Consider the following 27,417-nt stretch of genomic DNA (forward strand, 5'->3'; position numbering starts at 1 on the left):
ACTCACTCACGCACACACAGACACACACACGCACACGTGCATTCACGCGCACACACACGCAAGCATGCACACACATATTCCAAAGCCACGCTTACACACAGGATTTAAACCTGAAGGACAAGCAAAGTCAATCTTACCTTTGTGATAGTCCACCTGTTTGCTGTGTGTCAAAAAAGTCCCAATAACAAGCCCCATTCCTGATGAAAGTGTGTGTGTGTGCGTGTGTGTGTGCGTGTGTGTGTGTGTGTGTATGTGTGTGTGTGCCTGTTCCGTTATTTCCAGGAACCACCTCAGATTCCCCTTATCCTCTAACTACGTCTAATGTTCTTTGTCTGCTATTAAGCATAGACTTTCACATCCTACCTCACCTGTCCTCTTTTCTCTCTCCCACTCCTCTCTATTTCCCCTTTTTCTCCCTATTCTCATCTCTCTTTTCACCACCCTCCTTTTCATTTGGCAGTGTCTCTCTTTTCTATCCACTCCCTCTTAACCGTGTTCTTCTATGCATATAAATCAATGTCACTCATGATCTCGCTCTTATTAAGAGAGTTCACACTGAAGAAGATTCAGAATCACACACAGACTGACCAAGAGCTGAAATAAAGATAATGTGGGTCGTCATACTTTTCTTTTTGATTCACAGGAAGATTTTTGTCTTCACAGCAATATAAAGAACAGAAAGGAAAAGAGGTAATGTAGTCTCTTAATGGGAAGCATGCATATTCAGGTGTGGCACCATCCCCACTCAAAAGCTAGCTGAGGCTGTTTAAGACCGCACAGAGTACACCGTTTATCCTTGATCATAAATCCTGACGGTGAAGCTGATGTAACAAAAATAGTAGTTACTGTCAAAAGATGATGCATTAATTTTAAATGTGCATGTTAGCAAGTGAACAATATTGTGGCATCTGCAAGAAAGAAGCTTGTCCAGGAAGCATCACAAAACAATGCATTTAATCTTTATTGGCAAACTCACAGTTACAGCACAAACACAGGCTTGGTGGTTAGCTGCAGAACTAATTCAATGAGGGAAAACTGGCCTGGGTGACAAAACCTACTGTACTTCCACTAAATGATGAACACAAATAAACATAAACCGATGTGTCGTTATAACGGGCATTGGCATAGACACCCACACGAAACATTCTCATAACAATAAACACTTAATCTAATAAAACAAAGACATTAAAAATCACATTATTGGGCAGCCCGGGGGCTCATGGGTATGCGAAATAGTGCATTACCAAGGCGCAGTGACACTACAATACATACCATATCAAATAATTCTAAACAGCATGTCAAATATTGTTTAATGCCTTTCAACAAAATGTCATATATATAAAATGTATCAATAGAGTTCACATGAATTTGAAATCATGATAGGACTAAGGATGAGCTGAGTCTAAGATTATCTATTAAACAACAAGAGCTATACTGGACTATCCAAATAAAGTGAAAACAAATGGGAGAAGTTGGCAGTCTGTGAATCATGTACTAAACCATAAACTGGAAATGAAGTGAACATAAAATACAAGTACATATAAGTACAATATAAGTACAATATGACAGTCTACAGAGGGTATAAAGAATATCTACTAAAAATTAACCATAAACTGTTGACAGTCACATGACAGGTTGTTGATGGTCTCAAGAGTGTCTGGAATCGACAATCCAAATAAAGTGTTACCTAAGAATTTTTTATGCCTGCACAACGTTTTTACGATCATTCACCAATTTCAGACATCCTTAAGTATAATGTGTAAATGCATCGTTTAGCTGATAACACACAACCGACTGCAATCAGCAACTGAATAGACAATCTAAATTGTCTAAAACAAGAAAAAGTGGAATAGTAATAACATGCAACTAACAATGATTCAAAACTACACTGTGCTGATGTCTTCTCAGTTAGCAAACAAGCTGCATGTGACATTGTTTAGATGTGATTTGCAATCATTATGCTAACATTGCTAGATGTGTATATGCTGTCTGGGCTGTATGAAGCAAAGCTGGAGAAGAAAACATTGTCCTGTGGAAAGTATTCAACTAACAGTAGTTGACAAAAACCACATGTTACCTTTTTTAGATAGATCATAAGATTATAAATTGTGACCATGGTTACTATGAAAAAAGATGAATACAAAGATGAGCAATTTTTTTGGTCTGTGAAAAATGTAGCTAGTTTCACTAGCTAGCTAATAGCTAGCAACGAGACCGTATGTAACGGCATACAGTATGTAACCGGGCTAAACACTGAGATGCAATCAAATCTTGTTCCGCATCAACATTGTGGAGCTTCAACGTGTGATAAGTTGATCTTGCAAGAATCCTGTCAACGATCCATCATCAGCTGTTTTCTTTACACCTACATTACCTATTTAAATCCACAACATGTGAAATGAACACAGTAAACGGCGGCACTGTGGCAGTACGTGAGATCAGCATGTCAAAAATTATTTATTCTTCTGAATTTTTCTGATTGAAAAAAGGAAAACTGATAAAGATATGATATGGTGCATAATAGTTAATTTGTCTTTTTAGACTAACAGCAGTTTGTCAGTCAGCTACTCAGGCAGCTAGCATGCTAGTTTAAATACGTCACATTTTTAACGTGTTAGATTGCCACCAAGCATAACAACACAAAACAGAACTAGAAAGTGGTTTCATACACACACACACACGCACACACACACACCCCTGGTGGTGTTTATTGGCCATTGCTATTCCTCACATGGCTTTATTTAAGACTGCACACCTCACTTCTGCATGATGCATCTCTAGAGACCAATATGGCAGCCATTATAGATTCAGATTTACCCTTTAGCAGCTAATCGATTTGGCTACAGTACAGAGAGAGAGAGAGAGAGAGAGAGAGAGACAGAAATAAGGGAGAGAGGAAGGAAAAGCAGACACAAGAGAAAATGGAAAGAGCAGCAGAGGATGAAAAATTGATGTAATTGGGTGTAAAGTAAAAGACAGAATGGCGGTGGCTGGATAATATGTACAATATGTTTAAAATGTAATTTAAAATTTAATAACAGACAATTTGGTTAATGTGAACATAAAGGCTAGAGATTAAAAAGTGAGCCTTAAACTCAGGAAAATAACTTTTCTTTCTTTTCCATATTCTCCGACTTGCTTTTAACAGTGAACTTTAATGGAATCAGGTTTAATGCATTTACCATCGTGATGGAGACTGATTACATCTCCCCTGTTATATTAGTTTCACATTACTCTGAGCACTGTGGTTTGTGAGGCTGACTTGCTGCACCTTGCTGTTGTTTGAAGTGCATGTTAAGCAGACATTTATTATTCCAGTAATAAACCTCTATTCATAAGTGCCCCAGCAAGTGTATGAAGAGACACAGCCCCAGTTCACCAAATGCTTACTAATGGTAAATTAATATTACACAGAAATAAACTGCTCTGATGAAGTTGTGTTGCAAAATAACTTCATCTCACTAATTAAAAGAAATTTACTAAAGGTGACCTCAATACTGAAGGTTTGTCACAGATGAACAACATGTTTACTCATATGGTAGATGCTTTTATCTAGTGCGAGTTACTTACAGACTTTGCTCAAGGACCCAAGTGATAAGCATAAGCCGTAACTATTCAAAACGGAAAGTTAGTAAAGTTTCCCAAAGAGAATTGTATTACAATACATTATCATTCATCTTATTGACTCAAAGATTCAGTCATTCCTTCATTCATCTTCAGTAACTGCTTTATCCTGATCTGGGATGCAACGGATCCAGAACATATCCCTGGAACACTGGGCATGAGGAAGGGATACACTCTGAATGGGACGCCAGTCCATCTTAGGGCACACACATTAGACAACAGTAACCTGAGCGCTCAGGACACCCTGAAGCTGTGAGGAGTTACTTGTAATCCGCCCATTTTTATTGTTCATTTTGTTTTCATTTTGTTTTATGTATGAAAATATGTGTTATATTCTATTTATATATGTTATAACAACTTACACTTGTGCCTGGAAATGTCCCTGGCTTTTAGTGAAGTACTCATACTCAGAATTTGTGCTCTGCATTTAACCCATCCAAGTGCACACACACAGTAGTGAACACACACACACTGTGAACACACACCCGGAGCAGTGGGTAGCCTTTTTTTGCTGCGGCGCCCGGGGAGCAGTTGGGGGTTCGGTGCCTTGCTCAAGGGTCTCACCTCAGTCGTGGTATTGAGGGTGGGAGAGAGCGCTGGTCATTCACTCCCCCCACCTACAATCCCTGCCGGACCTGAGACTCTCAAGTCCGCAAGTCCGACTCTCTATCCATTAGGCCACGACTGCCCCCTTTTATTCATCAACGTTCCATACATTGAAATGTGACTATAAAACGAGCGTACACAAATTCCCCCAACAGTTTCATTATTCATTCACAAACCCACATCTGGTCTGAGTGGATGTTTATTCAATTTAAGTGTAATCATTAAAAAAATAAACAAAGTCAATATCAATACCATTGTTACTGATAGCAAGTATAGTAAGAGATGTAGCAATAAAAATAGTGAGTACCACTGATCCATTAATCACAACTGCATATGCAAAAATCTCATAATAAATATAGGTATATAATAATATGGATTTTTGTGTCAACCTGTAATTTGTAAATGTGAATCAGAATGCTGACCATGGATCTTTATCAGCTCATTCAGTTGAGTAATAGGCATATTTTATTACAAGAAGCTGACCATTAATAACTGTTGTTTTATTTGCAGCAGCCTCAGACATAATCTTCTAATTCAGCTTCACTGAAATGTATCTTTCTTCTCTTCATTTGCATCTTTTATCAGATCTTCCTTGAGTCCTGATAGCCTGGAGAATGTTTTCCTTTTATTGCTTCATTTATGATAATGCGTGCATAAATTAGATGTACTGTACTGTTTATGAGAGTTAATAGGGGTGTACCGTATGAATATGGCATGTAAATAAGGGAATAGTGGGATGAGCTTGTGTCCACACAGCTGGAATTGATTCATCATTTGTGCTCAACTCAAGGTGATGTCATACTACTGTTATATGAATCTGACACAAATTCGTTCATATGTCATTCAATGCACTGAAATTTGAGCTTGTTGTTATGTAACTTTGATGAATATGGACCTGTTAGAATAAGGACCAGTGGCAATTCTAGCAAGGGTCTGGGAAGTCTAGTGCCTCTGTGACACCAAGGTCTGACCCCCTGTGTTCCTTAATATAAGCAATTGAAACAGCAATTGCACATCAACAGTATTAAATCATCATATATTCAGCTGCACATCATCATATTAGCTGAATGCTTTTAGATGCTTAACGTACAATGTGAAAGAAACAGTAGGCTGCAGAAAATGGTGGTATTTTGGTAACACAGTCAGGTTTCAAATATCTTCATAATTATGAGGCAAACTTACAAATCCTAACAGTTTAGCAGTTGCAATGAGTTAGATGAATGATGATCTATTCCCAAATTACTCAGTGACCTTTTCTTTTGAACATTATTTTTTATTATTATTATTGGTCTCTTATTGACAGTGTGCAATTCTTTCTTTCTTTCTTTCTTTCTTTCTTTTTATAAAATGACAGCATGTGAAACAAGTATTATACAAGCTACTGAACAGTTAAACTGTTTAGGGCTGTTTTATCAATAGAACACTGATAGAAATGAATTCCTGCAGATGATAACAGGCACACTGCTTTTTCTGCACCTAAAACCTGACAATTGTGACTTTTCAACCAAAAAGCTATCAAGTCTCTGATGTTTGCAGGAGTCGAAGATGCACACACTTTCCTGTTTGTGTAATTACAGCCATGTAGGAGTGAAAATGGCAAAGTAATTCATCACTGAACTCTGACCTTTTCTAAACAGTTTATCCCGGCCCTTAATTATGTGCAGCCTGTAACATTCACGCAGAGAATAATCTTATGTCCTGGTATTTTTTGTTGTCTTTTCATTTTAGAGGACCAGAAGCTCACACACAAGGGCATTTACTACACACACACACACGCACACACACACACACACACACACACACACTGTAAGTACATTATTCAAACCACCAGTGGGAGAGAGAGAGACAATAAGAGAATACAAGATAGAAAATATATGGACATACAGAAAAGACTACTATAAGTAAAAGACAAGCTGGATATAACTACTACATCAGCCATTAGTGGATATTCTGTGTTGACTATAAAGTACATAAAAATGCTTTTTTTTTTTTTTTTTTTTCAAGTGTAATCTGATCTGATTAATTTTTGAACTGTATCCTATCTAACTGAACTGAATTCTCCCTACATTTTTTTTTTTTTTTGGACTAAACAGAAGCATACATCGCACACACACACACACACACACACACACACACAGAGTCTTTTAAACCAGAGTGGTTTATTGGTTCCATTGTAGTTATGTGTAAAATAATGTACTGAGATTAAAAAAACAAAGACAAAGCTATCATTCTGTGACTTTTATTACCAAACAAGAGTCAAATATAAATATGTAATACATTGCCAATTCACATACTCATGCTAACATTAGATGAAATACTTCAAAATCAGCAAAGCACACACATAATTTAAGCTATTAACTAACTAACTCTAACGGTTCAGAATAATCATACAGATACACACATCTCCCTTCATCTTGCATTGTAAGTTAAATGTCCTAATTTCAGTGTGAAATCAAACACAACTGACATTATACCAGCCAGAGTGACAGTTACTGTGTAGTTTATGACCACAGTTAAAAAAAAAAAAAAATTAGTAGTCTATGATTGACAGCTGAAACAGTAATCTAGGAATTTCAGTTCACTCAAATAGTTTCTGTTGATCAAATGATTCCTACTCTGATGCAGTGTTTCGTTGATGTAATTAGATTACATAATCCAGAATGCATGTAGTCTATTTCTAATTAAAACACAGGCTTACACACTGTATGACAGATTCAACTTGGACTGGACAGAGTTATTCCCTTTTGTTCATATTTAATTTCCAATTAAATATTAACAGCTGTGACATGAATGTTTTAAAGTGAGACTTGCTTTGCCTGTAGGGTAGGCTGGGGTTTAGGGACTCTGTGTGTGTGTGTGTGTGTGTGTGTGTGTGTGCGATGTATGCTTCTGTTTAGTCCAAAAAAAAAAAAAATGTAGGGAGAATTCAGACATATTGAGACAGTTCTTGAATGTCCACTTAGAATTGTCTAAGCTTTCTTGCCATTATTTTAAAACGAAATACACTGACACATGATACATTTCTGAAATTCTCAAGGTGTTGTTATCCCTTTTTCCACTGGATTATTCTGACAAGCTAATTAAGTCACGTTCCTGCATAACATGTTGTCAACACCCAATCATTTATTTTAATAATGCTTCAACACACACACACACACACACACACACACAAACACACTTTTCTAGGTTATAATGGCCGTGAAGGCTGAGTCAAGCAGGCTGGCTCAGTCAGATGTGGAAGTGATCTAACTCTAGTGTGGCAGCTGAAGCAATAATTATGATGAATTATAATATTAATATCAGACAAACAGATCTCTCGCTGGCTGATGGATAATTACATGACAGCATTATACACAGCATACACCTCTATAACACACAGACACACACACACGTGCACGCAAGGGTAATTTGAGAAATTGTCCAACCACCCCATCCTTCCTCTTTAGTTTGGGTTAATGTTGGTTCACCAAACTGACTCAGCTGACCTTGGTATAACCTTAAATATATTCTTATACTGTGTGAAATACAGAATTAATTCTATATAACACTCCTTACTGAACAATAGGATCAAGGTTTGCTTAAAGTTTTTTTTTTAAGCTTTAATAATAATTAAATATTGTAATTACATTAATATTGTATTTGCGTTACTTATAATGGATCACATAGTTATAGAATTTGTAGCCTAAAACAAATGTCGTGGTTGATTTTTTTTTTCTTTTTGTATTCTTTTGTAATATCTAGATAACACATGAATTATAATTGCACAGTATGTTCTTTTTAAATATAATGGGGGAAAAGCGTGGAAGGTATTGTAAGTGAAATGTCTCCCTCTAGTCTTAATATATGAAAAATTGCAACTGAAAGAAACAAGTAGATATCTGAGGCGCAAGCCTGACCTCTAGTGGTTAAAAACATCACATTACAATTACATCTACCTTCATTTCTTAATTTGGAAGACATTTTTATCAAAGTGATTTAAACATGAAGCAGAATGCAATTGCCCCCAAAAAAAAAAAAAAAAAAAACACTGACCAAAAAAATGATAGAAGTGCAGCAAATCTCCAATCTAATTTCCACCAACTGATGAAAAAAGAAGTTCAGATAGTACACACACACAGACACACGCACAACTAAACACAGAGGTTGTAGCTAGTGCCATGACTCACAAAGCCATGACTGATACACACACACACACACACAGCTAAACACAGGGGTTGTAGCTAGTGCTGGTCACAAAGCCATGACTGATACAGCTTTACAAGTCTAAGAACAGTTATAATAGACTGCAACATGTGCACCTATGGGCAACAAGAATCACATCAACTGGTAACAACACAGAATAACATGACTGATATTTATGAAACACAGTATGCTCATATGCACAGTATGATAAATTATGTCCTGTAGGCTAAATGACAAAATAAAAATCACATCACAGTGCTGGAGATTACCATCAACTAATATCAGTGCTTCTATGGTTATTATTTAATTAATGATAGTAATTAATCATTCAGTTATTAAAAGTAAACCTGAAAAGGAAGTGGAGGGGAAATGGAGATAAATATGAATATGTATGTGAAATTTTTTCAGGTGCTTTTTGTGGGTTTCTCTTTTTAAACTTAAAATTGAATTACAACTGATCACTTACATTAATATTTGTAAATGGTATTAAACTTATTCACATTAGTTGTAACAAAAAAAACTAATTTACTGGTCACTTGAAAAGGAAGGGGTTCATCTAAAATTCAGTGACTAAAAATGTTAATATAAAGCACAGTGTTTTAAATCTACATCTAGAGAGGGGAATTTTAGGAATTTTAGGAATAAATTGAAGTAATTGGTCGAATAAATGAATATGATGGTGCATACAGTCATACAGTATTTGCCCTGTTGATAAATAAAATCTGTGCTGTTCATAAGGTGGTCCTTTTACTCATGCCAAAAGAGAGAGAGAAAGAGAGAGAGAGAGAGAGCGAGAGAGAGCGAGAGAGAGAGAGAGAGAGAGAGAGAGAGAGAGAGAGAGAGAACCCCTGATATAGAGAAAGAGTAGTAGCAGTAGTAGAGAAAAGTAGTTGCTGTATTTATCCACAAGATGGCACTATAGGTCAATAACTATAACTTCCCTCATAATTACCCCTGCTGAAAAACCTACACTTTGGGTCTGTGGATCCATTTCCCTGCACTTTGATGAACTGCAGTGAAAGTGCACAAACATGATTTAGCATAATTTATTATACTATTATAGCACTGACAGCCTGCAAAGTTCACAGCACACATTAACATTTAGAAGTCGAGTTCAGTAATTAGTGCTTATTGTACTTTGTATTTATAATTAATAGCTTATGCAAAATTTAATGTGGGCTTGGATTACAGAAAAACTATATATTCACATATCTGTATATCTATCTATTTTAGCTGACATTTTCCAGGAACTACACTACTTCATTAAGGAGACAGTATGTATTACTTTCATTGTTTGATTGTTTTTTTTTAATTATTATTATTATTTTTTTTTATCTTTAAATCAGGCAAGTAAAAATGCTGCGAGACTGACTGAAAATTCTGTATTAGTAATTCACATGCAATCTGATTTGGGGGAAGTTTTTGTCATATCATCATGCTCCAATCATAGAAGGACGTCTGGCTAAAAAATTAGGAATATACGTTAAAAAAAAAAAAAAAAAACCTGCATTCATTTGGTGCATTGATTGTGCAATGCCAATGTGAAAGATATGGGCAGTATGTGAAACTGTCATACTTAACATAACTGTCATTATGAGATTAATGGCCTGAGATACCAAACACTTTCTCAACATACACATTATCAGAGCCTCCCCAACTCCAGCCTGTTTCTCGATTGACCTTCTTGTGCAAAATCGGAGGATGTGGTCAAAGAAGCTATGCCAGTTTCAGTGATGACATGTCTCCCTAGTGGACAGAGTTTTTAATCCTCCATATGCACAAAAGCTATGCAGGCAAGTATAAGAATAATGCTATTTCCATAGCCGCCGTGTCTGCATGCTTGTGTCAGGGGTGCCATTAGTAATGGTGCAACAACAAAACTCCAGAGAGTGTTCATTCTAGGGGTCCCTGGAATTGTCCCTATATTCTTACCCATTTTATAGTGACACTTAAAACTCTGAAGTTACTAAAGCTATCAGTCTTGTTGATAGCCCATGTTTTTGGTTTATTTCATCCCTGAATTTCATCACTGCAGTGTATACACACACACACAGACACACACGCGCGCCCGCCTGCGTGCGCAGATGCACAGCTGTGGTTCTGTTTAGTCTCATGTCTCCTAAGGGAACAAAGAGTGTAGCATCTGCATCTGGGTACATCAGATTACGCCTCACACACACACACATACACAGAGAGAGAGAGATAGATAGAGATAGATAGATAGAGAGAGAGAGAGAGAGAGAGAGAGAGAGAGAGGAAAAATCTTTCTAAGGCAAATGAAATTTGTCCTGTTGTCCAACAAGAGGAACATGGGATAGTCAACAACCACTATTCCTGTAATGCAATAAATTCACAGATTCAAGTCATCCTTTTACAAAAGCTCTAATTCTACAATCCAGTTTGTTCCAAACATGTTTATCTGGGTACATCTGAGCTTTGTGCTGCCCAATCAAGTGTCCTGACATTAATGTCCTCACAAGTGAATGAAGTGAACATGATTTGTAACACAGTGCTTTATCAGACTGAACCATGTGCTGGTCTGTTCCATACATCTGCCACAGCACAGGACCACAGAGCTATACAATACACCAAGGTGAAATCTGTGGTTTTGGACATGATCTTTAGTGGCCTGGCTAATCAGGTAAACAGAAACTGATAAGCAGATGAATTTCACACTATGCCATGTTAAAAAAAATGTATAAGTTGAAAGTTTAAGAGGTTAAGTAATTTACATATTTTCGAGAATGTCCGTTAATCTGCAGTTACACAGCTATCTCCACAATTAGAAGCAGAAGAAAAATGAATGCATATTGACTAAGATATCTACATACAGTATATAATTACACAACAATAGATAACTATTATTATAGATTATCGAACAATAGATAACTATTACTTAGATTTCATTATTATAGATATTATAGATAATTTTATCAAAAGCACATTTAATGGGAATGTACAAATCAATGTAAGCTAGCTAGCCACCTAGCTGATAGGCTCTAAAGTGAGTGTGGCTTCTTCAGGAATATATTTCCATTAGCGGAGCAAACATATTGTGTCCGAAATGTCAGTTACTCTGACTTGCTCTGTGGGTTCATGTCTACGGCCAAATCACAGCCATGCAGATATTCAGTATAACTGCACTCTTGCTCATGCGATATTGCTTAATTATATAACTACATACAATACCTAAACAATTAATTATGACTAAATAGAATATGCAGTACATAACTTCAAAAAGCATGAACTAAATTATTATAGAAAACTATATAAATATGCAGCTATATGTCTACATCTACAGTCTACATCTGTGGTTGTCCAAAGTTTAGTGGCCAGAGACCTCTATATTAAAAATTAACAATATAAGCAAATATGTTTCATTATCTTTGTACAGTATGTGTGTAATAATATCATTATATGACATAGATAACTATATAATACATAACTACATAAACTAGAGAGAAATATGTAAAGTATAAGAACTGAAGATAACTATAAAATATATCTACATAATATATAGAACTAAATAATCTATAACTACATTAACTATTGCTAATTGTATAAATATCAGCTTACATAGTTGTAGATAACTGTATAATTAATCAACTACAAGAGCTTTATATAATTTTATAAATGTACAGTATAATACAATATACAAATAACTATACAAATACAGAATCTGTATTACATGTTAAATACACTATACTGTATGAACTATAAATGATCTCCTGATGCCTAAGTGAAAATGTAATAATGTGTAATGTGTACATCTTTATGTGCAGAAATTAATGCCTGGAACTCCTCTTTGACATCTCAAGGCATTCATCATTACATTAACATATCCCTAACAGAAACATGCTGTGTAAATGATTAGGTGTGTGTGAATGATGAGGTGTATGTGTGTGTGTTAGTGTGTTCCTACCTTTGATGAGCGTCCCTGTCACCAGTTTGTGCACGGATACTGCAAACTTCACCAGTCCATGTTTACAGTGCTTAGCACAGGCAGACATCTTCACCTACACACAGGGTCACCAAGGGTCAAAAGTGTAGTAGAAGATTAATTTAGTCCAAATGTGAAGAGTAGCATTGACCTAATCAGCAAAGTCAGGGCACAGAGAAACGCAATGGCAGTCAGGAGAGTGAATATAAAAAGATCAAGAAACACTAAGAGAAAAATGACAGAGAAAAAAAAGTCTAAAGTGAAGAAAAAGAATTAGAAAAAGTGTAATTGAGTGAAAGAGGTCTGCTGTACCAGAGTCAATCTTCCAGTGTATCTCTGGTGAAAAGACAAAACAAAAGAAAAGAAAAAAGAAACAATTTCTCAATTTGTTTCTTGATGCCCAGGCAAGAAAGAAAGAGAGAAAGGGAGCGAGAGAGCACAAAAGTGAGCCAAAGGTCCAACTTTTTTCAGTCAAAAGTGAAAGGGTAATAAATACACATGGGAGTTCCAGAGAGGAAAATGAAAGGGAAATGTCCAACAGGATATTTTAATATAGATTTCTTCTCTTTTTGTCTTTGTTGTTCTTTGTCCCTGCTCTCTTTCCGTCTCTCTCTGTGCCGCAGTGTTCCAATTTCAGTACTGCTGTGTGTGTCGACAGCTCCCTCTGAGGAAAGACAGCCCACTACTGATGTTCCTGCCTCCTGATATATGTTCTCTCCCTTTCTCTCTCTCTCTTTCTCCCTTGTGCTTCTCTGCTTCCTCTTCATTCTGTCACCACCGTATCATTCAAGTTTATAGTCATACACACAGGAATTTTTTAATGTATCTAACACACACACCATTACATTCTCTCGATGTCTCATCCAGTCATGGATGTTTCTAACTTTACATCTAATTACATCTCCCCTATTTTCTGCTCTTCCCCTCCCTCTTTAGTGTTCTGTATTTTATTACCACTTTTACTAGCTGCAGTTCATTTCTCCTCTCCGCTCACAGTATTCGCTCATCTCCAAAGAGCAATCCCATCAGACACACAAAATGAAATACAGCACAGTCCAACGTGTTAAAGCAATGAAGACTGTGATGATTCTGAGCAAGCTGCTTAGCCTGTTGTTTGAAGCAAATATTTATGTCTAAGGAAATTTAAATGCTGGAAAGCATTATCAGCAAACAGGTATGCAGCTAGGGACTGTGAAAAATACGTGGTGTATGAAATGTTTGGCCCTCGGTTCCACCATGCATCATGAAATAAATTCAGTTCTCTATGAAACATCAATTGTGTGGATTATTTCTCTATGCACAATAACTATGTGGAACACTTTGTAAATATATTTATACATGGAATCATATATATATATTTAGAGGAGATCACGGCTTCTCGTTTGAATTACAGTTTTGTCTGTTGACAGTCAGCTTACCTTAAATTTGCTTTGAACAGGATAAAATCTATGTTAGACAGAATCACATTTACTGAGATATTATTCCAAAATTCCAGATACATTAGGAACAGACATATACACAGGCCACCTTATTAGGAACAACTGTACACCTGCTCAATCATGCAATTATCCAATCAGCCAATCATGAGACAGCAGTGCAGTGCTCAAAAGTATGCAGATGCAGATCAAGAGCTTCAGGTAATGTGCACATCAGACATCAGAATAGGGGGAAAAATGTGATCTCAGTAACTGTGGCGTGGTTGTTGCTGCCAGAGGGGCTGGTTTGAGTATTTCAGAAACTGCTGATCTTCTGGGATTCACGCACAACAGTCTCTAGAATTTACATAGAATGGAAAAAAAAAAAAAAAAACATCCAGTGGGCAGCAGTTCTGTGGTCAGCAATGCTTTGTTGATGAGAGGTCAGAGGAGAATGGCCAGACTGGTTCGAGCTGACAGGAAGGTGCCAATAATACAAATAATCACTCTTTATAAACATGGTGAGCAGAAAAGCATCTTAGAACACACAACACATCAAACCTTGAGGCAGGTGGGCTACAAAAGCAGAAGACCACATCAGGTTCCACTCCTATCAGCCAAGAACAGAAATCTGAGGTTGTGTACATGCTAAACTGGACAGTTGAAAATTGGAAAAACATGGCTTTTTTTCAATCTTTTATAATGGCTACTTCTAGCATGATAATGTGCCATGTCAAAAACACTCAAATATTTACTTCACTGTGTCTGTGTAATCCAAACATGGCTTTCAGATGAAACAAAAAATTACTGCACTCACTGCCATGCGTTTATGTGGTACGGCATCCCGAAATATTTTGCCATTTTTTAACCTTGTCTTTTCTTGTGAGCTCTTTTCTTTTGAGCTGCTTAGTGCTAGTTAGCCACGTGAAGTTTTGTAACTTGCAGATCTGTCTTATCCACGATCCCATGAAACCTTGAGTGGGATTTGTTCAAAACCTGGCTCAGTGGTTAAAGCTTTGAGCAGAAGACTGTGAGTTCAGAAGCACCAAGCTGTTCTTGTTGGCTCCTTGAACAAGGCACTTAACCCTCTACTGTTAAACTGTATCCTGTCACAGTTGTAAGTGAGGGGCAGTGAGGGGAATGAGGACACCAGAGCAAGCTTTAGAGAAGGCAATGCTTCCATTGTTTTTGTCTGTTCATGGTCATGCTCACTGTCAGCTTTTTCTCACGAGTCACAATACACTCCCTGCAACACAAACAGTATATGCATACACATCTTTGGATGTAACCACTCAGTCACTACGAGCTCATTCTCTGTGACTCCTCCTCTCATTCAGAGCCGCCACTTGACCACTCCCTCGCTGCCACAATAACATACAAAAATGTTGAACCAATGTGACATTTTGTTATAGGAAATTAACTGACAATAAATATGTAAATTCTAGACCACAGTATTATTATTATTATTATTATTATTATTACTATTATAAATCTCAATACATGCCAGCTGAACATTAGGAATCTCTTAAGACAGTGACAGTTCTTTACTGACCAGTTTATCATAACTTTATAAATTCTGTCACAAATTTACTTTGCTTTGCTGCAGTGGCTGTGTTTATTGTCCCAGAATTGTCAGTTAATGGGAAAACTCACCACAATGCTACAACAATTCTCACCAGCTGTGCTAAAAACACTGATCAGTTATACTTCTGTTTCCAAATCAGGGATATATTAACATATATATATATATATATATATATATATATATATATATATATATATATATACATATATATATATATATATATATATATATATATATATATATATATATGTATATATATATATATATATATATATATATATATATCAGAATGTATATCAAAAATATTGTGGATGCCAGAGTACAGGAGAAAGTGAATCAGAACGGCATATTAGGGAGCATGCTAATCTTCATGTGAACACATTGACTGTTAACAAAGTGTCAAGACTGTAAGATGACAATCATCCAGTTCAGCGTTGATTATCCTGTATTAGGGTGCTTTCACCCTTGTCATTTTTTTCTCAGCTGCCAGCTCATGTTTTATATGTAGTTCTATTCAAAGCCATAGGCTGGAATGCAGCCACATTTAATGTTGTAGCCACCAACTGCCATAGCCGAGTTTCCAAAATTTCAGAAAATCACTGAGTGACGTCAAGGGTTTGTTTTAACTCCTAACCAGTCAGCTCACAGTTAGTTGGTTAGTTAGCCGATACTAGCTCTAAGCTTTGTTATGAACCAATGTGACACCAGCTGTGTTCATTTCAGTTATTACGGTTCACAGAGTAAAGTGTTGTGTGTTGCAGGAGCTGTTTCTTTTTCATGTGAAAAGTGCACAGGTCTGTGCTTTTTCTGTAAAAAATAAATAAATAAAATAAAATAAAAAACTGCTAGCGTGATAGTAGCTTTATACAGAAAACATTTCAAACTTGGCTTCATTCATTGTCATGTGCTGTATCAGGTATGCAGGTGTGTTCTTTCCCAGTTCACTGTACTGCATCAGGATGGAATTGTGCCAATGAACTAAACGTAAACAATCATGTCTGCTTGTGTCTGTTTGTGAGACAGAATTCCATCTATCTAAGTTACATGAGAAGGTTCAACTGTGGACAACTGGGAGGTTTTACTATTGTAAAGAGAAAGAGGTGAGAAGAAAAGGGATGAATTAAAGAAAGTAAGCACAAGAGAGAGCGAGAACCCTGCTGGGTGGTAAACAACTTCTCTCACTGTAAGCACGTTTCTGCTTTGCTGTTGCTCGGGTTTATGTGATTGGAACAGTCAGCCTGATCGATCCCCAAGCACAGAAACCCAGCCAGGTAATCACAGGCCGGGATATCACTATCACACACAGAATGAGGGGCCTCTGGGTAATGCTTTATATTACGCTTCCCTTAACTAACGTTATTTACAGCATTAATTAACATTAACAAACAATGAACATCAGCATTAATAAGATCATAGTTAATGCTGAAGTAATAAAGTCAGTTAGGACATGTAGTAATTGATGTGTGTTTAATAATAATAATAAATAATAATAATAATAATAAAGTAGCAAATTTAAAATACAGTATTTTACTAAATGTTGACATCTTATTTAAATCTGGTCAGGTGTAAATATTAGAATTTCCTATTCAGCCTGAGATGTGAATTTTGCCAGTTAACAACCACAAACATGTTAAGGTGTTGGTTCATATTGGTCAGTATGTGCTTAATTTTATTATTTGATGGTATGAATGTTGTTTAATGCAGGGGTTGAATATTTGGCTTGTTTGGTTTATTATTTTAAAAAACATCAAGTAATAGAAGTGTTAATTATTGTTACTTATGTTTAATGAATGAAGTTCATGGCTTGTTCTTGGTAACTAATGTGTTAAATAATGTCAGTTAAGGGAGCCGTAATGTAAAGCATTACTGGCCTTTAATACATAGTGTGTACTGCAAGATGGAGGGAAGAAAAGAAAGAGAGACAGATGAGAAAACGGGGCCTGAAAAAATTTCACTGTGATCATAATGCTTTCTGTTTGGGATTTTTTTTTAAAGGAAAGCTGAGAGAGATCTAAATTAGGAAACAAATTATGTGAAAGAGAGAGAGAGAGAGAGAGAGAGCAGTAAGAGATTTGCATAAATATGTAGATGTGTATAAATGAGGGATTGGGGCGTGAATATTTACACACATATTTACTCATATCAGAGCTATAAGTGCTGTGTCAGAGCTCTAATTGCATTGTTTATGTTACATTAGCAGCAAGTGTTATTTACAGTGTAATGAATTTAAATAAATGAATTTCTGAGATGTGGATGATGTTGATTAGTCTGCTTTCTCTGCAGTGATTAAAATTGAGAATAAATAGAGAAAAAGAATAAAGAGAGAGGAGGAGATGCGACAAAAAGAGGATATCTGAGAATAATTGAATATGTAGCGTGTGTGTGTGTGTGTGTGTGTGTGTGTGTCAGAAGAGGCTGGCAATAGTAAACAATGCAAGAGAGGTGTCTCTAAATTTAGCCCACAGTGAGATGAACAGATCGAAAAAGGATAAAACCCTGCAGGGAGGTAACAACGGAAGAAAAGAAAACAAAACAATCACATTACTCACAAGTAGAAGATAAGAGAGCAAGATGAAATGATAGAGCCATGGACAAAAAGGTTGACTTTTTAATGGCCACTCTTTTCAGAGATTGAAAGAAGGCGACTGACTTGCATTCACAAGCACAGAATCCAAAAGTAAAAGAAAATGGGATCCGTGGGTCACTCTGGCTGTTACCATAAGTCTTGTTCAAATTCAATTTTAAAGGAGTAAACCTTTAAAAAGTAAAACAACACACACACACACAAACACACACCCTATGTATTCAGTTATTCTCAGATATCCTCTTTTTGGTGCATCTCCTCCTCTCTCTTTATTCTTTTTCTCTGTTTATTCTCCTTTTTACCTCTTCTCATTTTAGATACTGCCGAGAAAGCAGGCTAATCGACATCATTCACATCCACAAAGTAGCCAATAAATGTGCCCAGATTTGACTACATCTATGAACAAATCTGTGTCTGATTCATAAAACTGTCATACGACATCAAAACTGCAGTGATTTGAGCTTTATCTGTGTGGACACAAGCTCCGCCCACTAGTACCTTATTCATGTTATGTGCATATGGCTCACCCTAACTTACTTTCAAATACATCCAATTTGCATTAAGCATGCCATAGATTTTGCAATAATATGCCAATATGCCAAAAGGAATGCACTCAAGATCCACGGAAGATCCACGGAAAGAAAGAACTGTTTAAGACGTAAGGAAGAATATAAACACGGAAAGGGGGGAATTCATTTTAGTTTATTTGGGGTTGCTTATGTGGCATTGCATATTACATTTATTGTTTAATTTGTTTATATTTTGGGAGCTAATGTTGCAGGCAGGTACAAACAAAAATAATAGTGGGCAAGATTGGTCAAGAGTGTTCACAGGAGCAGGACTGATAGAACAAATTTATGCAGCAATTTGATGAATAAGGAAATGGTCCACCATGACAAACTAGGACTCCTTATTTAGCCCAGAATCTTTAGTTTCACTGGATCTCTATTAGTCTAAGAGCTAAGAAGCAGCATGGATTCTGTCTGTGAGGTTGCCTTGCACTTTGCACTACAGCTACTCACAGCAACACCTGACCACCTAATGTAGAATTCACCTGTGGATCCTGTTCTATTGCCAAAATAATATCATTTTTTAGGAAATTGAAGGGATTTGAGGAAAAGGGGTTGAGAGAGATGGAGACAGCATCGGTGAAATCATCAGCCTTAAGAACTTATTCACTTAATGAGCTCATAACACGTTACACCCCCTAACACACACACACTAACACACACACACACACTATAACACAATAAGCACTGTCATAGAAATGATCCCGGGGGAAAACATAGCACACATAATTATGTTTCATCCACTTGGTTTCCCCATTTTCTCCACATGCCACCTCCACACACACACACACACACACATTCACACACATGCAGAGGAGCCTTCAGGACACTTCTATTTGCGTCATCCATCCTACAGCTATAAAATCCCCACTATAGCTCTTACAAACACACACATACACACACACACACTCTAACAGACTAAAAGGGGATGTTCTGCTGTCCATAGCGCTAATACAATCAAACACACACACTCACACAGATAGGGAGTAAATTGGCAGATGTGGAGAGTTCCTCTGGCACAGTGCTTCTTGCTGTGAAATGTTTTATTATAGCACAGCAAAATTCTCGTGTAATTTATCAGTGTGCGTGTGTGTGTGTGTGTGTGTGTGAGGGAGACAGAGAGAGAGAGAGAGAGAAATCCAGTTTCCAAAAGTCAAATGCAGTCATGCACAACTACTTGCAGCATATAGACTAATGAACAGACTGCATACTGTAACAGAGCCAGTCCATCTTTTTCTCTTCTAGCTCAACTCCATTAGCAATAATTTAACAAAATACGCCCTCACATCCCTGACTTCCATATTATTAACTTCATTATTATCAACACTGCCTTTAGTTACAGAAATATTTCAGCATTTGCCAGCCTGATGTTTATCTACCACATGTAATGGAATATTATATTATACATTGAAATATTTTTGTGTAGAATATTTTGCAGAACATTTTCATAAATTTGTCAGTCAAAATACTTTCAGAGGACTTTTTTTGTTTTTTTTTGCAGGGAAGACTTTGTGGTTATGCATTACCGACATAGTCATGTGGGTCTGATGGCACATGGACATTCTTATTAACTTTACTTTTTACTGTATTGCTCAAGTCAGATAAAACTAAATAATAACAGCTTCACATTGTAAAACATTGATTATTAGAGTGTAACAGTTTATTGATGATTTAACAACTGACCTTACATGTAAATTTGAATTATGATTGAGTTGGATGTTGAAATTAATGCCAGTGGTAATCACAAACACACACACAGTACAGATGTGGTGGACAGGGATTAGGTAGAAAAATACTGTTTTATTCCTTTAATGTATTGGGACATCTAAGATAGTCAGTAATAGACTGCCAGAGAGCAATCATTTACATTATTCACTGCATTAATTTCACTGGAGCCTTAATAAAATAAAGAGCAAACTATTTTGAATACATTTCACCAGAATAAAATGCTATTCATGTAACAATCATCAAGAGTTCATTAGTGTTTCAATGGGCGTCTGTCTGTGAATAAAGTAACGACCCAAACCACACTGCGCTGTTCTTCAGTTTATTTATAGAAGCACATTAATCTAACAGCAGCCTCTCTGAAGTTTCTTCTGTGGTTTAATTGCTGACTAACACATTCACAGACCTGACATCATGGTAGTCAGGACAGTAGAAATGCCAGTGTAGACTCCAGTGTCTCCTCAAGTACACTTCTCTTCCTTCTGTCTTGTTCTCACTTTCTCTCTTGCAATCCCTCCCACTCGTTTTCTCTCTGTTCTGTAATTTGCGGCAGAGCTCAGTGTGTGCTATGGCCTGTAACAAACTAATATGCTGGGCGCAGACATAAAAAGTGAAAGAGGCTTAAATCACAGACAGCAGATTGCAGAGGAGAGCAAAATACAGAGAAAGTGAAAAGACATATGGAAAGAACAAAGAGTCAAGGAATCAAAAAGAAAGCCTGTCTTGCCTTGAGGCAGAAAAGGAAAATATACGATGACAGAAATTTAAAGTGAATTTAAAAGAAAACATGAGGTGAAAGTAATCTGTGCCCAATGGTCTCTAACATTGAAGTCTTTAGGGAGCCATAGGCCAATGTCTATAAAAGCAGTTTCCTTTTTGTATACACGCACCCACACAGACCCACATGCATGCACACACACACACACACACACACACAGAGTGATGACAAGAGAGGAAGATGGTGCTGCGACATATTTCAGCAGAATGAATTGGTTATGGAGATGTGAGGAAGCTTCTCTGCAGGAACAGGAAACAGGATTAAAAAGTCAAGAGATATCCTCTAAACAAATAGCATAATAAAGCTCTCGAAATCATTAAAAATGAAAAAAAAAAAACACAGCTTAAATATTACTGGAATGTGACTTTAAATAAGTTATCCATCATTTTACTGTTTTATCATTTTTGTCCTTCATTCTCTTTTATCATTTTTCCACAATCATTTCTTGGCTAATTTGAAGACTCGTCCATATCACCACCTTGGGATTTGTTTGTCTGTTGTTCACGTTTAGAGCTTCATTTTTTTTCCAATCATGAACATTCCACATTGATCAGTCATTCGTTCAATCATTCGTATAATATCCTCAAAAATAACGTCATTAGGTAGTTTGTCAAGTAACAGTGAAAAGTGGCTCTAGTCAAGAATCTCCTGAGTTTTCATTTTCGCTTCATGATTTCAGTCTGGCACTTGGGAAACAGCAGACATTTCGGCATATGGCCATCACCAGTGAGGAAGCTACTAAACAAAACTTTTGAACCTGTTTTAGAATAGAGCAAAAATGTTGAGAGAGGTTGAGAGAAGCTCTCAGAGCAGATACATACTTTTTGCCATTTGTCTTTTGGCCAGTCTATAATCAATACTATATTTACATGTACATTATCTGGCAGATGCCCAAATAAGAAATAGATCAGGGTCTATTACTATCAAGCTAAAACTCTGGTCCAGAGGAGTAGTTTTCCAAGCTCCTGTCATTTTGGGTTCTTTTTCAATTTTCACATTCTCTTTAGAGGAAACATGAACACTTCACCTCCACATGTACACTTCACCTCCACAAGCTACAATACAAGGCCCTCCCATGACTACACAGGAATCACAGCATGTGTACACACCGAATACTAGTAGTGCACAGTAATACACTGGTATGTTAATATAAAAAATATTTAAAGAGGATTTCTTCTGAATTTTCAAAAGATCATAATAGTTCACTCATTAAGTATCATACAAATTTCTCCTGAATATTCTAAAGAATTCTGATAAACCCACTCTAATAGTTGTACACAGAATATTGGCACTGTATGTTACCTTTGAAATGGCCAAATCAAATAGTGGTGTTATTGGTGTGTTGCATTAACTAAAGTGGCTGGTGTCCAGCACCTATTGGTGTAGGTTTATTAGAGATCAGGAAGTTGTTCATTAGGAATCTACTGTATATATCTAGAGCTGAATTTCTATAAAGCTGCTTTGTGACAATGCTGCTTTTGTATTGTGTTAAAACTTCCATACAAATTGAATTGAACTGAATCAATTTTATGTGATATTCTGACCGAATGTATATACCCCAAACTGCCCATAAACAAATAGTATGAAGAGAGGGCAAATCATTAAAATTTGACACTCTCAAATAGTACCTGATACGTCTGTGTGGAATATGCTGTACTTTTAACAGAGAGTTAATGCTGCAGGAGATTATGTAAATTTTCACACTGTCTTAGCGATAGATAATGATGGTGACTCAACTATGGAAATCATGTGAGTTAAAGCTAGTGTTCTGCCATCTACCAGAGTATCATTGCAGTAGAAAAAAAACAGTTTTTTTTCTCCCCAGAGAGAGCATAGGGCTAATGGCCACTTATCGGTTTATTTTAGAAAGAGAGATAAAGAGGCTGCATTCTAAATCCTACAGTAATGGAGTGCCTATTATGCAGGAACATTCAGCAGGGACAAAGAGACACAACAACGAAGTAACAGCACAGTAAAAAAAAAAAACATAAAGGTGTCAACCACACACTGCATTCTCTCAGTCACTGGGCTACATATGTAATACCTCACATGAAAAAGTGATATATAGCACATTTGCTCAAATTATACTTGACATTGAAATAGGAAAGAATTGTTGAAATAGGAAAGAATTGTTTGGGGGGGTGTCGCGTTACATGTCCTGTAATACAAAGTCATGCAACACCTCCAGACCAACAGAACTCATGGGAGGGAGCCTGCTAACACACTTCCTCTTCCTCAGTCACTTTCTGTTTTGGACTATTTAAGGACTTATACATGCATTAGCTCAATCCGCGGTCTTGCCAATCCTTTCATTGAGTAAGTTCTGAGCCAATGTTTCCTGCCATTGATTCCTGTGTATGACTCTTGCTTCATTTGTTACTTCTCTGTTGGATATTGCCCTTTGAGGGATATTTATCTGGGTTCTCTGTGTCTTGACTTCCTGCCTGATTTACAACTCTGGTTTGACTCTCTCTCTCTTGACTTCCTGCCTGATTTACGACTCTGGTTTGACTCTCTCTTGACTTCCTTCCTGATTTATGACTCTGGTTTGACTCTCTCTTGACTTCCTGCCTGATTTACGACTCTGGTTTGACTCTCTCTTGACTTCCTGCCTGATTTACGACTCTGGTTTGACTCTCTCTTGACTTCCTTCCTGATTTACGACTCTGGTTTGACTCTCTCTTGACTTCCTTCCTGATTTACGACTCTGGTTTGCCTCTCTCTCTTGACTTCCTGCCTGGTTTACGACTCTGGTTTGACTCTCTCTTGACTTCCTGCCTGATTTACGACTCTGGTTTGACTCTCTCTTGACTTCCTTCCTGATTTACGACTCTGGTTTGACTCTCTCTTGACTTCCTGCCTGGTTTACGACTCTGGTTTGACTCTCTCTTGACTTCCTTCCTGATTTACGACTCTGGTTTGACTCTCTCTTGACTTCCTGCCTGTGAAATGTTTTGAAGTTCAGAACTGAAAACAGGGCTCTTGTTTTCAAAAAAATGTTTTGATCTGAAAACAGGGCTCTTGCAAATAAAAAAAACATACTGCCATCTAGTGCCATTCAAACAAAACATCAAAATAATGATTAAAATAATGATTAAAGTGATGATAATTAAAGTGACTGCTTTTGTCATCTGGCTGGTTTCCAACATGCCAAGTACAAGCACAAAAAACAATTCCCTGTCTTGACTGTGGTCAGTAGACCGTATCCTGGATATAAGCATAAAGCTTAATATCTTTGTTCAAATATGGGTTTGAAGTTTGTCTCTCTCTCTCTCTCTCTCTTTCGCACACACACACACACACACATGCAGGGAAAGAGGGAAAGGAGGGGTTATGAAATGTCCGTATTAGCTGATGACAAAAAGGCCTATTGCAAATATCGAAAATCAAACATTTGTGAACTTGTTGCCCACTTTTTTCCCCACTAACTATTGGGCTTGTTGCAGGTCTTTCTGCATAGTTTGTAAGATGTAGTTGGGCTGGAAATGTTGCTGAGACCTGGCAACCCTGGTTATAATTTTGACCCCAGCTCTTCACTCCTATAGGAATGTAAAAAAAAAAAAAAACAACATCTGCATAAAATGCAGCAAATACATTTGCAAGACACATGCCATTCTGAACACATGAACATTGCTACTCATGCATGAATACACATATGCACTCAAATGGGACTGACTGAATTTGCTAAGTTTTTTAGATAATGAAATTCTTATTTTTTTTTTTTTTTTTTTTTACAAGGTTTTTCTTTGGTATCTGGTCTACAGTACCCCCAAATAAAATATAAACTGTGCTTATTTTACTCAACAACAAGTGGCATAGTTTCACATAAGTGATGATTATTTACCATAAACTGCGGAATGTAAATGTAAGAATGTAAAGGAATGTAAATTTTATGGTGTGATGATGACTAGAAATAAGGTTGCTTAAAATGTGTAATGCAACAACATGTGATAATAAATATTTAATAAATGCTTTATAAAAAGTTTTAAGTGGCCCTATCAAGTTTGACCAAACCACCAAAGATGGAAGCTTACGCAACGCGAGGGTTAATGAAAGCTGAAGACAGGTTTCTAGTAAGGGCTGCTTTAACTTTGCTCTGTATCTTTCATGGTCTCTGTGACTATGAAATAAAATTACATCTCTCTGCGATGAGAGAACATGACTCATTGACTTATTAGGAAGTGCATGAGTTAGCTGAATGCTGAAGAATGTCATATCAGAGGCTGCTAATGTATGAGTTCAACTGAAACATGATGTCTCCAGTCTCCCGTCTCAGTCATCAGTGGAAGCCTTGCTTTAAATCAATACTTAAAAGTACAAATCTGAAGTGAAAAAGGGAAAACATGTATTCATCTTCCGGTGAGTCAGTTTTGTCTTGCATAAGATCCTCAGGTTTGTCCCTCCCCTGTACTAGTTATTAGTGCGTATGATTATATCATTTAGCTGAAAGAAAAAGGGAGGCGGGTATTATAAACCCATAGGTCATCCAGACACTGGACTTTGGAATTGTAGTGTTGGAACCATGTCAAAGGTTAAACTGTGTTATCAGTTTGGTCTGAGTTGTACATTTACACGTCCATCAAGGTTGTCGTGTCCCACCAGGAACTTCACCTGGTCAGTGACTACCTCACAGCATGCAGCTGATAAGCAGGCTGTCGTGTTCATATGGGGTTGGTTTACGCTGTAAGACCACTTCTTACGTCATAATTAAACACTAGCTACTATTATGCAACACACAATATGCCTTGCCATCCTGACCTGATGGTTAATGGGCCAGTTCATTGTAAATATGTGCCTGGTAGGCTACGTCATTCATGTAGGTATTATATAAAACTCCATGTAAGTCTAAAATTATGGAAACAAACAATGCATAATATTTTCATGCAAATGTCAGTTATCAGTGTTATAATATCACAATAAAAGTTTTGAATATTTAGCCTTGTGAAAGACTTGATGGAAAATCTGATGAGTTCACATTACATAGACTAATAAATCTTCATAGGAGTTGGCTTTATGTTATTATTATGTATTTGTATTTATGTAATGGTATTTGTACCATTATGTATTTCTCAGCAGAATTTAGCATTAAATAAATCTGACTTGAATGTTTCCTACCGGTTCATGATGGCTTCTGTCTATTAGACAGAATTTTATTGAAGTTAGATATAAGAATGGAGATAAGGTAATGCTTAATTAAAAGAATATCGCAATAATCAGTATAACCTCAATTTGTAGTTGTATTTAAGGACAAGCAATCGGGATGTTTTGGTTTTGTTCTGCTGATTTGTAGTTATATTTACAGTTTCAGTAGACATTTCAGCCAACTCTAGATTCAATGGCTAGTACATACAGTAGCTGCATTATGTATAGAACATAATGTATGTATGTATCGGCTGGCAGGACGTCTTTAAAATGTACCTGCATTATCCATGGGACCATTTTGGGAATTTACTTATTAGTTTCTAATAGGCATTTTCCTAAATTACAGATTCCAGTATTGATGATGAATGGTGATGAATGATAAGCAGAAGGTCTCTCAGATAGTTAAGAGGGAAAAAATAAGGAGAAAGCCAAGACTCAGCAGGTGATGAGGAGAAAGCCAGGACTCCTCTCAGGTTGGCACTGGGAGTCCTAATTTGTTTCATATCGAATAGTCTTTATATCTTAGAAACCTTTTAAAGGGAAAAAAAGGGTTTTTATCTTCTAAGACCTGAAGGCTTTTTATCAGTGCCTGTTGAGTTGTAGGGATTTCCACTGATTCTTTATAGCCTAGCCTATTTTGAATTAAATCTTGACCCCTAGTAATGTGCTAAATGTCATAATCCTTTAAATGAGCAGTGTATATGGAGCCTGTCTGATGGAACATACCAAGGTGAAAAACTGGAATGTAATGTGGAAAGTGAAAATAAATGCAGTAACAGCATGACAGATGAGTGATGAGATATTGGGCTCCATTTATATCAGCTGTTCAACAAATATTAATGTTGTGCTGTACAGTATGTATTAATACATACTGTTAAATTCTGTCGAGATACTAATTTCCTATTTTTCTAAAAAAAATAATAAATAAAAAATAAAATGTTTGTTATTTGACAGATATAAGCTGATGGTCCCTTGATTTGCTGGCCTTTCTAGATGTTGCTCAACCTGCTTCTACAGCCACACACACAGAGTTCACACCCGGAGAGTCACACACACACACACACACATACACACTGCCCTGCTCCATGCTCGGCGGAGGAGGAGCGGACAGACCTGTTATGACAAGGTTGCCAGATTGGGTGGATTAAAATCACTCTATAACCACCATATTCTGATTTTATAGAGAATAATCTGAATGAAATCTAACACAGTTCCACAAAAAAAAGTTAAAGTATAAATGCAGACAGTGTATCTGTGACCTACAGAA

General features: G+C 36.7%; 1 protein-coding gene across 3 annotated transcripts in view; it reads right to left on the reverse strand.

The window, feature by feature from the left end:
• The window catches only part of LOC113529484 (Kv channel-interacting protein 1), a 43,696-nt gene extending 30,692 nt beyond the window's left edge, over positions 1 to 13,004 (reverse strand). Inside the window, exons 1-2 of one of the 3 annotated variants that reach the window (XM_026918702.3) lie at positions 12,665 to 13,004; positions 12,335 to 12,428 (exon numbers count right to left, since the gene is read on the reverse strand). In XM_026918702.3, the coding sequence (XP_026774503.1) occupies positions 12,335 to 12,422 (88 nt within the window). In that variant the 5' untranslated portion in view covers positions 12,423 to 12,428; positions 12,665 to 13,004. Of the gene's footprint in view, positions 1 to 12,334 lie in introns of all 3 variants that reach the window. The other 2 variants (XM_026918701.3, XM_053237175.1) reach the window with 2 other exon arrangements.
• Between the last annotated feature and the right edge of the window lie 14,413 nt (positions 13,005 to 27,417).

Source organism: Pangasianodon hypophthalmus, chromosome 9 (genome assembly GCF_027358585.1).
Source record: "Pangasianodon hypophthalmus isolate fPanHyp1 chromosome 9, fPanHyp1.pri, whole genome shotgun sequence".
NCBI classification, from domain to species: Eukaryota; Metazoa; Chordata; class Actinopteri; order Siluriformes; family Pangasiidae; genus Pangasianodon; species Pangasianodon hypophthalmus.